A 17,543-nucleotide genomic window follows, 5' to 3' on the forward strand; every position below is an offset into this window, starting at 1 on the left:
GGATAAGCAGATGCTCTCGTTACATCCCCAGAGACTGCCGTTAACATGACGTCAAAACCCGACCGAATCCGCTCAATTTTATCCGCGAAGGATCGAGCAAATGCTTCACAGCGAGCCACCGAGTTGTCCGAGGCCTCGCTTTTTGGCGGATTTAACAGGCCCCTGACAACTCGGAAAAGCTCCGCCGGACGATTCTTCGCTGATGCAATATTGGCTGTGATGAATATTTTCTGAGCTGCCGTTATTGCCACACCGTAGGACCTTAGAAAGGCATTCAGGTGTGTTTGGGCTGGATTGGTGGGGTTCTGGCGCCACACACACTCTAACCTCCTCTTCTTTCGCTTCATCGCTGCCAGCTCCTCGGTGAACCAAGAGGCTGGTTTAGCTCGGTTACCCGAGAGGGGGCGTTCCAGAGCGATAGTGTCAATTGCCCTAGTCAACTCATTATTCCAACGAGAGACCAGAGTATCGACAGTATCACTAACCAAGGAGGTGGAGAGATCCCCAAGAGCCGTCAGGAGTCCATTTGGATCCATAAGTCTCCTGGGGCGGACCATTCTAATGGGTCCACCACCCCTGCGAAGGTTGGAAGGCACAGTTAGTCTAAAACTGATCAAGTACATGCCATTGCTATTATTTTTGTATATTTTATGATGAACTACAGCGAGGAACAGCACACACTTTATAAGGATGGGGTGGTGTTGACAGTCCTGCTTCAGGTTCTTCGTTGAGTTCTTTGACTCCTGGAGGCAGCTGGAAACGGAAGGCCCTCAGCAGATTGACAACGAAGATGAAGAACTCCATCCTTGCCAGCTGCTCCCCCAAACACGCCCGAGCCCCTACAGGGGAAACAAAGACAGAAAGTGTGCATGTATTCCATTCAGCAAACAGGGATGGGTTGAAAACTGGACTATGGATTGGAAAGCCATGATCCACTCCACCCTTTTAAAGTAACTGATCCAATTCAAACTACAAGAGAAGCCATTCTGCCTAAGCATTGGAAAGAACCTGTTATTTTAAAGTGTTGACTAAATTAGAATAGACCACATTGGAAGATGGTGACCTCTCCATCATTGGGCAATGGTAAACAAAGGTTGAAAGGGCATCTTTCAGGAGTGCTTTAGTCGTGTATGCCTTGCAATCCTTTCTGTTTCTTTCATGTGTTTTCTCCCTGGCATGAATAAGATAGAGGTATAACTAGGGAAGAGGGGAGGCAATTTTCTTTCAATTAAGAATACAGCAGCAACAGTTTTGGTGTTACTATCTGCCAGAAAGAAAATAGTGAGGAATTAGGGGAGGGAACAGTAACTGCTGTGCAAGCTAAGGGCACCTAAAGCTCCTTCAGTGTAAACACTTCCTAAAAGCATTTTCATAATGCTATGAACTACCAAATAAAAACAAAGCAAACTAAAATGGCAGAATAATCTCTTTATCCATACCAACATCCATCACCCATGTTTTTCTCTTCATTTTTCCCTCTCATGGATTTTTACAGACTTTATTGGAAGAAAATCTCTGAATTCCCATAATTGCACCATCATGTATTAGTTTATGGTTCTTAATTGCACCATAATTGCAATGAATGTTTTGCTGCCTTGATTAATATGTGCTGCAGCAACTCTACTGACTCACAAAGGACAGAGACTGCAGCAGCTCTGATCATGGAAACTCCCCAGAAGACACACTGATAAATCACAAGTCACTATGAACTACTTTTACCTGCACCAAATGCCAGAAACTGTTCTTTAGCAACAAAATGTCCATCCTGGTCCAAAAAATGGTTTGGATTGAACTCTTTAGGGGACTCCCAGTGCTTAGGATCCAGAAGAACAGAGCGCATGTTTGGTATAATAGCTGTTCCCTGAAAGGCAGAAACAATGTCAGACAAACAGGCACATACACATCTCTCTTAGGCCCCTTCTACACAGGCCTAAAATGCAGAAGGAACTAGGATGAAAGGGGGGATGGCTAAATGACATTTGCCTAAAATGTGTGCTGGTTTGCATTAAAGAGTAAGACATAAAAAGATGAGCTAAAATCCAAAAAAATGTGCATATCTTCATGACTGTATGTTCTTGCACGCAAGAAAAATGCATGCTTTCCTTCTTATTTGCTGGTGTGGACTGCTCCTGTCCTGAAACAGCTGATGAGGGCTGTAAACAAATGGAGCTGCAGACGCAAAGGTGACTAAATGGAAACACAACTGGAAAGCAATTCCCATGAGAACATTTTGAGAATGCCTTTGTTCTGATGGTAGCAAGAGGGTGAAGATATATAATGAGTGACAAGAAATCTGCTTGTACGCACATTCAGATATCCGGATCAGCACATATGTGGTCCAGTGTGTCAATTAAAAAAAATAAAAGTAAACTTCCACTGGATGTCTCCTGCCTATCTTGCAGATTGGCTTTTTTAGCTGCTGCCTCACACTGTTGGCTCATGTTCAACTTTTTGTCCGCAACGACTCCAAGATCTTTTTCACATATACTGCTGTCAATCCAGGCATACCCATCCTGTAGCATTGCATTTCATTTTTTTCTGTGTAAGTGTTGCATCTCTTGATGTCCTAACAAGGCACTATGTGGTCAGCAAGAAGGATGAGGTTGCTTTACTCCCTCCATGTTAATTGCATATTATGACCTTTGCAGTGATGGCTATTGTGGCTAGACACTCGCAGGGAGCTCCATGGCTGAGAAGGAGCAACAGTGGAGACACATAGGACAAGGGATGGACCAGCGGGGCAGATGTAGTTTGGCTCCACTGGACCATCTAGGCACCAATACAGCGATTCAGAGAGCATTCAGCCCATTTAATGCAGTCAGCATCACGAGTGGGTACACCTGCATGCACAGAAGTGCATTCAGTAGCCTATTTTGGAGACTAACACAAATTTGCTTAGGACAGGGAATTTTAGCCCCATTTTGCTGCCTTTATTCACAGCAAGGACAGAACCTGCCGTGCTCCATCACACAATGCATGGCACACCCTGCCCAAAAGTGGAGGGGAAGTGCCGATGGAGCTATCAGAATTTACCCCCACCCTTTTCCCCATATGATGGGGGAAAGGGCGGTGGGGCAATGTGCCAACGTACACTGTCCCATCCCCAGTGTATGATGGGGGAAGGAGAGAGGGCACGTGGGGCACTATGAGCCACCCCAAGCACCTTCCCTTTCGCCATGACTGCCGTCAAAATGGCACAGTCTGAAATCGCCACATGAAGAGGTCTTTAGTCCAATTTAAGGACTCAAAAATGAATTGTTATGCCTGTTTAGACACCACATTTTTGAGTTGCCTTCAATCTGCACTGAGTGATCAATGTAGATGAGCACCAAATCCATTGTTCAAACCACTACTCCATGCTGGTGCCATCTACATGGGTAAATCTCTCAAAATCTTCTATCTCCCAACCTTGTTCTGGAGATACAGAAGTGCATATCTACATTCTCTACCTTAGGGATGAGAAAACCTCTCATCTTCACATCTTTGGCCGTTTGTCTTGGGAACCCAAATAAGAAGGGATATTTAAAACGCTGAATCTCATGGAGCACAGCATTTGTATAAGGGAGCTTCTTTAGATCTTGATAGCTGAAGAAAGAGGAGCACAAAACATCTTCTATTTCCTTGTAGGCTTTATCTGTGGAAAAGGGTGGAAATTAATGAAAATTTTATTATGAATACTAAAGTTGATTTCAGAATAATTATTCATGGATTTTTAATAATGTCCAATGAAAAATTCATACAGGTCTATCCATTATAATTTAATAGATAACAACTCCCAAATCACAATAAGTTTATGATATTTATGTCCCACTTTCTCTCCAAAGAGTTCATGCCATTTTCATGGCTCAATCGGAATCTGAGCCTGGTTTCTCCAAATCCTACAGTCTTGGCAGAGTGGGTGAAGGTGGTGGTAAATGCCTCCTTACAGGAGGGAAAGTTTCCAGCAAGCTTAAAACAAGCTTGCTGGAGGGCCCTCATCACCCTTATCCCCCTTCTGACCTGGAGCACCATGGTAGCCTGAAACAGAATATTGGCATAAAGCTTGGTCAACCCCCCAAAACTATGACAAGGTATAACATAACAAGAGAGTTATAAATCAACATATAGTCAAATTTCCAGAACTCCTGGGGGCACTCATGAAACTTTAAAGCTTAAAGTGCAAAAGTTTAACTGATGGTGGACATGTGCACCATTCTAATGGCAACTGCAGCACCAAAATCTAGTAATGTAAAACAAAATGTAAAACAAGCTATCATAAAACCACTGTTGAAGAAACCATCACTGGATCCCACTCAATTAGACAACTATCAGCCAGTTTCCAATCTCCCCTACTTGGGCAGTCATGGAACGTGTGGTGGCAACACAACTCCAGGGATTTCTGGTAGACACTGATTATCTAGACCCGGCACAATCTGGCTTTAGGCGGGGACATGGAACTGAGACAGCCTTGGTCGCCTTAGTAGATGATCAACGCCGGGAGCTGGACAGGGGGAGTGTGTCCCTGATAGTTCTGCTGGACCTCTCAGCAGCCTTCGATACCATCGATCACGGTATCCTTCTGGGGCGCCTCATGGATATGGGTCTCGGGGGCACTGCTCTGCAGTGGCTCCGATCCTTCCTTGAGGGACGGTTCCAGAAGGTTTATTGGGTGATACCTGTTCGGCCCCACAACCATTGTTATGTGGAGTCCCACAGGGTTCAATCCTGTCCCCGATGTTATTTAGCATCTACATGAAGCCGCTGGGGGAGATCATTCGGAGTTTCGGAATGAGATGTTATCTCTATGCAGGTGATGTCCAAATCTGTCACTCCTTCTCACCTGTCACCGAGGAGGCTGTCTAGACCTTAAACTGGTGCTTGGCTGCTGTGTCGGACTGGCTGACACAAACCTTTCAAGCCTCTAAAGACTCTTCCAGAGGAAAATCCTTAGGGCCTCTCTATCAAGGCACCCTGGCTTCCCGCTGGGCACAAAGTGCACGTCCTGTTCAAAAGACAATTATTACAGGCCCAGCGCGTGACAGCACAACATCTTCAGCGGTTCAGTTGGTAGTGAAGCAAGTGGAGTGTACATATATCTGTGGAATGCCCTTGTCTGTTAAAGCAAGTGTGAATGTTGCAATTGGCAAGCTTGAATAGCATTGAGTGGCCAGGTAGCTGCAAATTCAATCATTGAGGGTATCTGCAAAGAAGTAGCCTTGCCTCTGTTACCTGAAGGCATCCTCTGATTGGAAGTGTTAACTAAAACTTGATTGTTTGCTATCTGGTTTTTGAATACTGGTAACCAGATTTTGTTCATTTTCATGGTTTCCTGCTTTCTGTTGAAATTGTCCACGTGCTTGTTGATGTCAATGACTTCTCTGTGTAGTCCGACATAATGGTTGTCAATGGGGTCTAGAATTTCTGTATTCTCAAATAATATTCTTTGTCCAGGTTGGTTCATCATGTGATCTGCTATAGATGACTTCTCTAGTTGAATTAGTCTACAGTGCTTTTCGTGTTCTTTGATTCGTGTCTAGGCTCTGTGTTTGGTGGTCCCTATGTAGACTTGTACACTCCTGCAGTGGTGAAAGGATCCCTCTTATCCTTTGCTGAAAGGAGCATTTGTTGAATATGTTTGGTGGCTCTGTAAATTGTTTACAGGTTGTGTTTCTTCATCAGCTTCCCTATGCAGTCAGTGGTTCCCTTGATATATGGCAAGAACACTTTTCCTCTGGGTGGATCTTTGTCTTTACTCTCCTGGCTTGTTCTCAGTCTTGCAGCTCTTCCAATGTCTGTAGTGGAGTATCCATTGGTCTCTAGAGACCAGTTTAGGTGGTTCAGTTCATCTTGAAGGGTGTAGGGTTCGACAATACAGTTCGTGGGGTCTTCCAGGACTTTAATTGTGCTGCTTCTTTTTTTTTTACAAGGGTGATGGTTGGAGTTAGGTATCTATCAGTGTACATATTCCACTCTGCTGCTGAACACTCATGCCCAATGTGGAATACATTTCACCACGTTAAAACAGTGGATGTGGCTCTTAATGAGACCTGACACATTATCACAGGATGTCTATGCCCTACACCACTGGAGAAATGTTACTTTTTAGCCAGTATTGCACCACCTGACATCCATCAAGAAGTAGCAGCCTATAATGAGAAGACCAAGGCAGTGACATGATCTCTGACCCTGTGTTCGGATATCGGCCAGCAAGCCAATGCCTTAAATCAAGAAATAGCTTTCTAAGTTCTTCAGAGATACTCACAGTAACAGCTCAGCAAGCAAGAGACCAAAAGTGGCAGGTTAAAAGCTCAATCAGTGGCTGATACCTGATGAGAAATTCCCCTTTCGGCACACAGAAGACTAGGCGACTTGGAAGGCGCTGAACAGACTGCCCCGGGGCCACAAGATGCAGAGCCAACCTTAAGAAATGGGGCCACAAAGTGGAGTCCATGACATGCAAGTGTGGAGAAGAGCAAACCACAGACCACCTACTAATTGCAGCCTGCGTCCTGCCATATGCTCAATGGAGGACCTTCTCACAGTGACACCAGAGGCACTCCAAGTAGCCAGCTTCTGGTCAAAGGACATTTAGTATTATTCCAAGATTTTAACCCTGTTTGTGGTTTTCCTATACATTATCACTGTATTCTCAATTTATTTCTGACAAGATAAACAAATAAATTGTATGTAGGTTTTCTGTAAACTGTGTGGTCCAATTATAAATGTCTACCACATTCATAGAAAGAATAGAAGCTAGATCTGATTTTCTTTCTTCTTTGATTGAGTACATTGTTAAAAAGTCACTACTAGGCCTGGGTAACAACGGAAAAATTTGTTTCTAATATCGTTTCGTTTTTAGGGTGCCTCAGCGTTTTGTATTTAAAAATATATCCGAAATTTTCCATAAAAAAAAGTTTGGTATTTACGAAATTTCGTTAATATTTACAAAACGTTTTGTAAAGATGGCACCCACGGTTGCGCATGCATCAACGAATTTTTTTTCAATATTTTTTCAATATTTTTTAATTTAATTATTAATTTTTTTTAATAATAATAAAAATATTTGGCAGAAAATGCTTGCCAAAAAGAGCCACAGGGCAAACAGACTGAGCCTTCCCGCTGCTCCCAGCTCCGTCCCACCCTCCTGAGTCCTGCGGGCTCTCTCTCTCTCTCTTTCTCTCTCCACCAAGAGGAGGGAAAGGAGAAGAAAGAAAAGAGGAAGGGAAAGGAGGGAAGGCAGGCACTCACTCTGGCGGGCCCTCAAGCGCTGCCGCCGAGTCGGGCCCGGCTCCTCCGAAACACAGCCACCGCAAAGGTGAGGAAGGAGGGACGGGGCCGCCTTCCCGCTGAGGGTCGCTCGCCCTCTCGCTCGCTTGCTCAGCCGGCGCCTTCCCCGCCCTCTCCTCCTCCTCCTCCTCCTCTTTCAGGCTCTGACTGGCTAAGGAGAGGAGAGAGAGGAGAGCCAGCCTAATAATCCTCAGCAGGAGGCACTGCGGGCCCAATCAGGAGAACCCACAGGGCAATCAGCTCCGTGGGTTCTTCTGATTGGCTCCCGGAGATCCCAGCAAGCATCTAGCCATCTTACGTATTTCCGAAATGGACGGAAATACAAAAATATTTGGCGCATGCTGTTTCGATTTTAAAAATACACTTCCGGGTTTGGAAAAAAGTTTGATATCGTTTCGTATATGGGAAATTAACGGGGGGGGGGGGGGAACGATATACAAAATTAACGAACGAAACCGCCCAGCCCTAGTCACTACTGACACAGCAGTTTGTTGTTCTTGCTGCACAGTGTTCTCTCTTACCTTGAATATCTGGATGATTTGCCAAAAGGAGGACTGCCCATTTCAGAGAAGTGGCAGTCGTTTCCGTTCCAGCAAAAAATAAGTCATGAATATCCTGAGCCATGTTCTCTTCATCATATGTAGAGGTAGGATCATTCTTCCTCTGATGGTGACAATGTGAAAGATGAAATATGACTAATGACTGACTACAAAGCTTCTTTTTCAAGTCTGTCTTTATACATGTGTGCATGTGCCTTCATGTTGGCTATTGATTTATTGCAACCTCATGTATTTTGAAGGGTTTTTAAAGGCAAGGAACACTAAGGCAGGGAGACACTATATTATTCTACTGGTGAAACAGATTTCGTAAGCGTGTGAATTTGGGTGCTGTTTCAACAGCAGGACTCCTAGCCAAGAATTTCTTGGCAGGACTGAGGTGCTGATCCGGAAAATGTGTCTATACTATGGAGTTTTGCTGTTACTCTGGTCTTGGATGTAGTGAGAATGCCTTAGTCCTGGGGCAGTTATTCCTTTGTGACATCCTTATTAGAGGCACATACATCTGAAAGCCCGTGGTCCTTTTATACCTGCTTTTAATTTCTGCTCATTGACATAGACCGTGTATGTATGTATGTGTGTGTGTGGGGGGGGGGGGGGTTACCTTTTTATCTGCTCCAGATGAACAACATCATCTATATTAGAGTTTCTCAAACTATGGGTTGGGACCCCAAATGGTGTTGCCATTTTTACTTATATAGATAGAGAATGGAATTTGGACATTCACAGATTTTGGTATCCATGGGGATCCTGTAATCATACCACAGCAGATACCAAAGTCCCATTGCATTTCTTGGAATTGATATAATTGGATACAAAGCAGATACTTACTTTTTCTATTTCAAGCAGGTAGAAATCAATGAAATCCCGTGGTTCCTGAAAGGACATTTGCTCTTTATGTTTCTGTATTTCTTCCTTTGCCAATGAAAGCAGCATCTTTGTAGCATGAAATGCCTCGTTGTGAGGCGCTGGAAGATGCTTCATGAGCCATGGGAACATTTCATATAGCTACAAAGAAATAAGCAAATACCTACCATTAGTAGGGCAGAGGCAAGGAAACACAGTCAATCAGCTAAAGCAGCTTTGACACACACAAGTTGCTTTAGGATAAGAACATTTATTGGCTATAAACAAGAAATGGAGACAGTAATGCTTTTGTGTCCTATTTTTTTCCCCTTCTTGAAGGACAACATTTGTCCTTCTCCAGTCTGCTGGGATTTCTCCTGTTCTCCAAGAATTCTTAAAGGTGATTGCCATTGGTTATAAAACTACTTCTGCTAGCTCCTGCAATACTCTTGGATGTAGTTCATCTAGCCCTCGAAAATTAGCCAGGTATTCCTGGACTACGTAGTCAGGATTTTCAGGCAAGATAAGGATGATGGGGAGGAGAGTTTCCTCCCAGCAGCAGAATGGTGGATGAGTACCCTGATACTGTAGAGATTGCTACTGTTGAGCAGAGGTATGACTCTCCAGGAATAGAGGCATCTGAGTCTGGGCAGGATGAGGCTTTTCAGACGAGGCTTTGGGGAGAAGACTTGTAATAAGAAATTCAACATGCAGATTTGATAAATGTGAATTTAATATGATGTGTGGGAATGAATGGAAGAATGGAAGGATGTATGAATGGAGCTAATAATTTTGGAGACACCAGTATAATATTAAGGCCTGCAATGACTGACTACCTGATTTCTGGAACTGTAATTAAAAGTTGCTAATAAGAACTGAAAAGTAAACTGTGATCAGAACTGGACAGTGATAAGATAAATGTTTACAATGTTAAGAAGGAAGTCAACACAAGACTTGTGTTTGTCAACACCAATCCAGAAGAATCAACATATGGCCAGGAAACAAAGATGGAGCCAGGATAGAGGACGTCTATCATCCATTTACAACTTTGAGACTATGTCAGCAGAATATTCCTATAAAAGGCTGGATCTACTAATGATCAAATTGTGACTGACCTGAGGAGTCTGGTTCACCTGCCATGCTCTGCTCCATGGGAAGGAGAGAGATGCTGTATTCAGAGTGTCAAATATGTTATGGGAAAGCATGATTCTGGACACTTTGGGACTTCTTTCTTAAGGAAAGAGAAAGAAGTGCACTTTTGGAGCCTTAGATTTTGTGCAGGGAGTCAGGTTCTGCTGTACGGAAAACAGAGATCTGGCATTGTTCTTAGAGAAAGAGGAGTTTTGAAGTTATGGCATTATGAAAGTTTTGGAACTGTGTGTTGGCAGGCTGCAGGAAAGCAGGGTCTGGCCTAACACGTGCTTCTCCAAGGAGGGAGAAAGGATATGGTAATATTTTGATGCATAATGATGAATGCATGTACATGTGTGTTAATGGTGAGTGAAAATATAATTCACCTTTGTTTGTTAGCCATGTAATTGTAAATCCAATGTAGTTGCATAGAATCTGTATGTTTGTATTTTTAAATGTTTTTCTGTAATCTGATATACCCTCTCACACTGGAAATTGCAATAAAAAGAATTGATGCTTTAAAGTTATTGAAAAGTTATTCATGACAGACTGAGGCAAAGAAGATGTTGAGCCTGAGATAATCTTGCACTTTAGCCTTACAAATCTTTTCCCTACATATGTTGGTTATTTATTTGAATTCCTCTTTGGCGATTTCCCTCATTTTCTATTTCTTGTGCATGTCTCTTTGAAATCTTAACTCAGTTAAATCTTCTTTGGACATCAATTCTGATTTCTTTACAGTACACTTTCTCTTATTTATTTTTTCTCCTTGCTCACACTGTTTGCAATCGTGCCTTCAGTATCCCACTTTTAAGAAACTCACATCAATCATTATCTCCCTTCTCTTTTAATATTCCTGTCCATGGAATCACACTCAGTATTTCCTTACATTTCCCGAAGTCGGCTCTTCTACAGTCTAGGATGCATATTTGACTTCTTTTAGTTTCCCCCTTCCTTTGCAACACAAACTCCAGAAACACATGGTCACTCTCACGTAAGGATCCCAGCAGTTCCACTCCATTAAACAGATCCTCAGTGTTGTTTAGGATCAGATCCAAAAGAGCTGATTCCCTTATTGCCTCTTCTACCGTCTGGACAATAAAATTGTCCTGATGTTTCACCTGCATCTGTGGTTAGCACTTTCAGAGGTCTGAAGATGCTGTCCACAGATCTAGGTGAAAGATCAGGAGGGAATATTACTGGAACATGGCCATACAGTCTGAAAAACTCACAGCAACCCTATGATTCTGGCAATGAAAGCCTTCAACAGCACAAATATCAGAGTAGCTGAAATGGCATTAAACACTCCTCAGTGGCTTGAAAGGTGATCTCCGGCATGCCGGGCAGGGAAGGGAAGATGAATCCCTTTGTACTCTCCCCTCTCCAATCCCGGTGTGCTGGATGCCACCATTCCATGTGCTGAGGATTATCAGATGACATTTTGGTGTCCTCCAGGCACTATTAAGGTCAGTTAGAGGGAAGCAAGGCAGAGGCCATCTTCATTCCCCAGTTTACCTGTTCCCAAAGTGAAAGTGGCTCAGTTGATTAGATGGCCCCAAAGACACCATGGACTGTAAAAAAGACAAATAAATTGATCCTCAATCAAATTTAACTCTCCCTAGAAGCCATTTAGACCTAACAGACTGTTGTTCTCTACCATGGTTTCATATCATGTCAGTAATGTAGCCCTGTCATTCCTGCGTTAGACAAGGCTGCCTATGATATCTGCAGGAGGTGCTCTTTTTGTGAAAAAAATGTACAAACCCCTGTAATGTTTGCACACAAAACAATGTGTTTTGCTGTGCTGAGTAATTTTCCAAAATTCTTTGGGACGTGCAGGTTCAGTGTGGTAACTGCAAAAATATTGCACCAGCCATGAATAACTTGTTACGTTACGTAACTTTACATAGGAGGGGTGATAAGATAAAACCAAATCATGAGATTGCAAAACAGGAAACAACAAGAGTGCTCAATGCTCATCAACAATTAGATGGTGTTTCTCAATTCCAATTCATATACCTTATGTTCTATGCTGCATCAATCTCCTTCTCCATCAATCTCTTTGTTGACTTTGGTTTATAGTAATGTAGCAGACCGAAATTGGATGCAGACATGATAGACCAGGCATGGGCAAGTTTGGCTCTCCAGGTGTTTTGGACTTCAACTTCCACAATTCCTAATGGCCAGTAAGCTGGCTCACATTTCTGAGAGTTGAAGTCCAAAACGCCTGGAGGGCCAAAGTTTTCCCATGCATTCAATAAGCCTTCTCCCTTTAAATTCCTACAAACCTAAGTCCACTTACAATGATGAGACTCTCTAAAACAGTGGTTCTCAACCTTCTTAATGCCATGACCCCTTAATACAGCCCCCCATTTTGCAGCGACCCCCAACCATAAAATTATTTTTGTTGCTACTTCGTAGCTGTAATTTTGGCTACTGTTATGAATTATAGAATCATAGAATCATAGAGTTGGAAGAGACCTCATGGGCCATCCAGTCCAACCCCATTCTGCCAAGAAGCAGGAATATTGCATTCAAAGCACCCCTGACAGATGGCCATCCAGCCTCTGTTTAAAATGTCATGTAAATATCTGATATTCAGAATGTATTTTCATTCACCGGACCAAATTTGGCAAATTTGGCACAAATACCTGATACCCAAATTTGAATATTGGTGAGGTCGGGGGCTAGATTGATTTTTATCATTTGGGAGGTATAGTTGCTGGGATTTATAGTTAACCTGCAATCAAAGAGCATTCTGAACTCCACCAATGATGGAATTGAACCAAACTTGGCACTCAGAATTCCCATGACCAACAGAAATTACTGGAAGGATTTGATGAGCACGGACCTTTGGTTTTGGAGTTGTAGTTCACCCACATCCAGAGATTACTGTGGACTCAAACAATGATGGATCTGAACCAAACTTGGCACAAATACTCTATATGCCCAAATGTGAGCACTGGTGGAGTTTGGGGAAAATAAACCTTGACATTTGGGAGTTGTAGTTGCTGGGATTTATAGTTCACCTACAATCAAAGAACATTCTGAACCCCACAAATGATAGAATTGGGCCAAACTTCCCACACAGAATCCTGATGCCCAACAGAAAATATTGTGTTTTCTGATGGTCTTTGGTGACCCCCCTGACACCCCCTCATGACCCCCTCAGGGGTCCCGACCCCCAGGTTGAGAAACTCTGCTCTAAAAGGATTCCAGCCTTTGTTTTCTCCATCAACTGAGAGAAAATTTCAGAAAACATTCATCCTCATACATGACAATGGAATGGTCAAATATCTACTTTCCTAGTGTAAAGTGTGAGGATTAACCTCTGCAGAATTTACTTCATTTTGCCATGACAAAATCCAACACTTAAAACATTATTGCAATTGTTTTCAAAATGCTCCTTACCACATAAAAAAAACTTCCTCCAAATTTTGAGGTAAATGTCACGGCATCAATCAGTTCCTTGAAGGTTTTATCTTCAAGAGGGAAACGGTATCCGAAAGATATGGCACATATTACGTTGGAGATTGAATTTGTGATGGGCAATGCAGGATCAAATGGCTGCCCTGCAAATCAAGTTCAGTTAATATCAGTCAACCACTTAATAGTCTCAATTAGATTTTCTTTGGAGAAAGAACTCTTGGGATTTATGTCAACCTAGGTTGATATTGGATATCAACAAAAATATGACAGATTTCACAGCAAAGACCAGTGCAGACTACACGCAAACTTCTGCAGGTTGACACATACCTTTTTCAAGTGCAAAAACCTCTACAAGCTGTTGGGATTCCTCTTCTATTTGGCCCTCCATGCTTTTTTTCCCTACTCCCATTTTCCGCAGTGTAACTTGGCTAAAACGCCTCTGCTGCTTCCAGGTATGTCCATTTGAAAGTCCAACACCTGGGCGTGGAAGGAATAATAATACTATTATTATAACTTTATTTTTATATCCCACCACCGCCTCCCCAAAGGGACTTATGGCAGCTTACAATCGGATCAAGTCCCATAGTCACAGAGCTAACCAAACCACATTTAAAAACATGGGTCAACACACAACAGCTGACCAAACAATTAAACAGTAGACTATAAAATACATTACAATAAAACAAGACCAATCTCAATATCCAAACCCAGGGCTACAGTGGGCAATCAAAATTAAGAGATAGCGGGGGCTGGGCATGAACTTGTGCAAAATAGATTGTAAGGCCAGGGCTGGGGACAATCAAACTAGAGATGGCAGGAATTGGGCATGGACTTGTGCAAAATAGATTGTACAAATCAATATATAATTCTTATTTACAAAATTCAGCTAAAACACAAGGACACTGTAATCTCCTCCCCAAAAGTCCTAAAAAACCCTTTTTTTAAAAAGTGCTTGCCCGGCCTCCATTGAAGAGCTGCCGCAGCTCTCCTCATACATAGAAATGATGTGCCAGACGAAAGGGGGGGGGGGGGATTGACAGTTCTCCAATGGAGACTGGGAAAGTACTTTTCTTTTTAGGACTTTGAAGGGGTTTTAGGGAGGGGGTTGGTATTCCCACAGTTTTCCAGGCTACTTTAGCCCAGATTATCTGGACTGCAGTCCAGACACCAGAAGTAGTGGGTCTACCCCATACCTTCCAGGAAGGCACAGAATAAACTCACTATCAAGTTATTTGCCACAAACCAGGAAAACCCTGGTTCATGGCAGATTAATTCGGTTCTGTCCAGGACTTCGTCTATACAGCCCCCTTTTATTGAGGGAGTTTCCACAATAATGTGGCTGTTTGGATGCGCCCTCAATCTCAGTAAATGGTTCCCTGGCATCCTGAAAGGCTTGGTTACAGTGGATTTTGCAAAATGGATGGGGGACATCCACCAGAAGTTTTTTCTTTCTTTCTTTTTCTTATTGAACCTCAGAGATGCACTGCACCACATAAATGCAGATGCAGATATAAGAAAATGATCACAAACAGATTTCTGGTCATCATCTCCCCTCACCCTCCTGGTGGCTTTAAGTTTGCTCTCATACTGGGTTGTTGTAGGTTTTCCAAGCTATATGGCCATGTTCTAGAGGCATTTTCTCCTGACGTTTCACCTGCATCTATGGCAAGCATCCGCAGAGGTAGTGAGGTCTGTTGGAAGTAGGAAAATGGGTTTATATATCTGTGAAATGACCAGGGTGGGACAAAGGACTTTTGTCTGCTAGAGCTAGGTGTTAATGTTTCAACTGACCACCTTCATTAGCATTTAATGGCTTGGAAGTGCCTGAGGGAAATCTTTTATTGAGAGGTGATTTGATGTGCCTGATTGTTTACTCTCTTTTGAGTTTTTTAATACTGGTAGCCAGATTTCGTTCGTTTTCATGGTTTCTTCCTTTCTGTTGAAATTGTCCATATGCTTGTGTATTTCAATGGCTTCTCTGTGTAGTCTGACATGGTGGTTGTGAGAGTGGTCCAGCATTTCTGTGTTCTCAAATAATATGCTGTGTCCAGGTTGGTTCATCAGGTGCCCTCTCAGCCCGGTCATAGCTAATTTCTACATGGAACACTTTGAAAAACAAGCACTTGAAACAGCAACCAAAAAGCCCACGATATGGTTCAGATATGTGGATGACACTTTCACCATTCGGAGCCATGGAGAAGAAGAACTAAACGGGTTCCTGGACCATCTTAACAGCATCCACCCAAACATCCAATTCACCATGGAAGAAGAAAATGAAGGAAGACTGCCTTTTCTAGATGTCCTAGTCATCCGCAAACCAGATCAACAATTGCGTCACACCGTTTACAGAAAACCCACACAGACAAATACATATCTACATAAAAACTCCAACCATCACCCAAGTCAAAAAAAGAAGCATCATTAAAGCCTTGGCAGACTGTGCAAAAAGAATCTGCGAAGCCCACCTCCTCCAAGATGAACTGAACCACCTCAACTGGGCTCTACAGGCCAATGGAGACTCCACCTCAGACATCAGAAGAGCTGCAAGACTGAGAACAAGCCACAAGAGTCAAGACCAAGATCCACCCAGAGGAAAAATGTTCTTGCCATACATCAAGGGAACCACTGACCACATAGGGAAGCTGATGAGGAAACACAACATACAAACTATCTACAGACCCACCAAGAAAATCCAACAAATGCTACATTCAGCAAAGGACAAGAGGGATCCTCTCACTTCTGCAGGAGTCTACCATGTACCATGCAGCTGTTGACAAGTCTACAGAGGGACCACCAAATGCAGCAGCATTGCCGAAACACGAATCAAGGAACATGAAAGGCACTGCAGACTACTTCAACCAGAGAAGTCAGCCATAGCAGAGCACCTGATGAACCAACCTGGACACAGCATTTTATTTGAGAACACAGAAATGCTGGACCACTCTCACAACCACCATGTCAGGCTACACAGAGAAGCCATTGAAATCCACAAGCATGTGGACAATTTCAACAGAAAGGAGGAAACCATGAAAATGAACAAAATCTGGATAACAGTATTAAAAAACTCAAAAATTGCAACAGCAAAGCAACAGAGAGTAAACAATCAGGCACATCAAATCACCTCTCAATAAAAGATTCCCCCAGGCACTTCCAAGCCATTAAATGCTAATCAAGGTGGTCAGTTGAAACATTCACACCTAGCTCCAGCAGACAAAAATCCTTTGTCCCACCCTGGTCATTCCACAGATATATAAACCCATTTTCCTACTTCCAACAGACCTCACTACCTCTGAGGATGCTTGCCATAGATGCAGGTGAAACGTCAGGAGAAAATGCCTCTAGAAAACATGGCCATATAGCCTGGAAAACCTACAACAACCCAGTGATTCCGGCCAAGAAAGCCTTCGACAATGCTCTCATATTGTTTCTCTGGAGAAAGATGTAGTCTTCACAACTTACCCTTTCCTCTTGATATAGCTGCAATATACGGAGTCAGTGGCCTCTCAGAGAAGTCTTCCGAATGATCAATCAGTCCTTCTTTCACAGCTTCAAAGCCAGACAAAACTACAACTGGTATATGTCCCGCCCACAAAAGAAAAATGTCTCCATATTGTTCTGCCAACTGCCATTTGAATCAATGCAAGAAGAAGAACAGTTGCAGTCAAATGAAGAAATTATTTCAGGTCAATATAGGAATAGTAACCATATTCAGATCCTCGCTTCTGATGTTTCTGGCCATAGCAACATCCCCACTCCCTATTTCTGCCCTTCTCCCTTTCTCTCCAGTCTCATAAAACCATCTCCCTTGAGCCACTTACATCAGAAATGTAGTGCCTTCAGATTGGGCCAATCACATAATGTCACTGCTCTTTTGCTATCACACTGTGGAAGACTTTTTGAAAAATGTTTCTTTTTTACCAACACTAAAATATCAATGAGAGTCTGTTATACTACAATTTCCTCAGAAAAATATCAATAGTGCTTTTTTGCCAGTCTCCATTGGGTGGTTGGTAGATGAGCTTTGGGTGACTTCCTTGCAATTGGAAAGGTAACTAAGAAACCTTGAACAACTTATTTTCTTCATCAGTGAGGCCCATGAAAAATTATATGTGTATAAGTGCGTATAGATATATGGATGGACGGATGGATCAATGAATGGATGGATGGATGGATGGATAGATAGATAGATAGATAGATAGATAGATAGATAGATAGATAGAATCATATATAGAGGTCAAAATATGCCTCAAAGATGCAGGCGAAACGTCAGGAGAAATGCCTCTAGAACATGGCTCTATAGCCCGAAAAAAACCA

The 17,543-nt window shown here is 42.8% G+C and overlaps 1 protein-coding gene across 1 annotated transcript; it reads right to left on the reverse strand.

Annotated features, from left to right (window-relative positions):
* Positions 1–641: 641 nt before the first annotated feature.
* Positions 642–13,695, reverse strand: LOC132770428 (cytochrome P450 2J2-like). The gene is made up of 7 exons (XM_067466094.1): positions 13,557–13,695; positions 13,212–13,372; positions 8,655–8,831; positions 7,788–7,929; positions 3,450–3,634; positions 1,720–1,861; positions 642–839 (listed from the first exon to the last, which is right to left on the reverse strand). The coding sequence occupies exons 1-7, from the start codon at positions 13,636–13,638 to the stop codon at positions 649–651; spliced, it is 1,080 nt and encodes a 359-aa protein (XP_067322195.1). The 5' UTR covers positions 13,639–13,695; the 3' UTR covers positions 642–648.
* Positions 13,696–17,543: the final 3,848 nt, after the last annotated feature.

This window comes from Anolis sagrei, chromosome 3 (genome assembly GCF_037176765.1).
Source record: "Anolis sagrei isolate rAnoSag1 chromosome 3, rAnoSag1.mat, whole genome shotgun sequence".
Lineage (NCBI taxonomy): Eukaryota > Metazoa > Chordata > Lepidosauria > Squamata > Dactyloidae > Anolis > Anolis sagrei.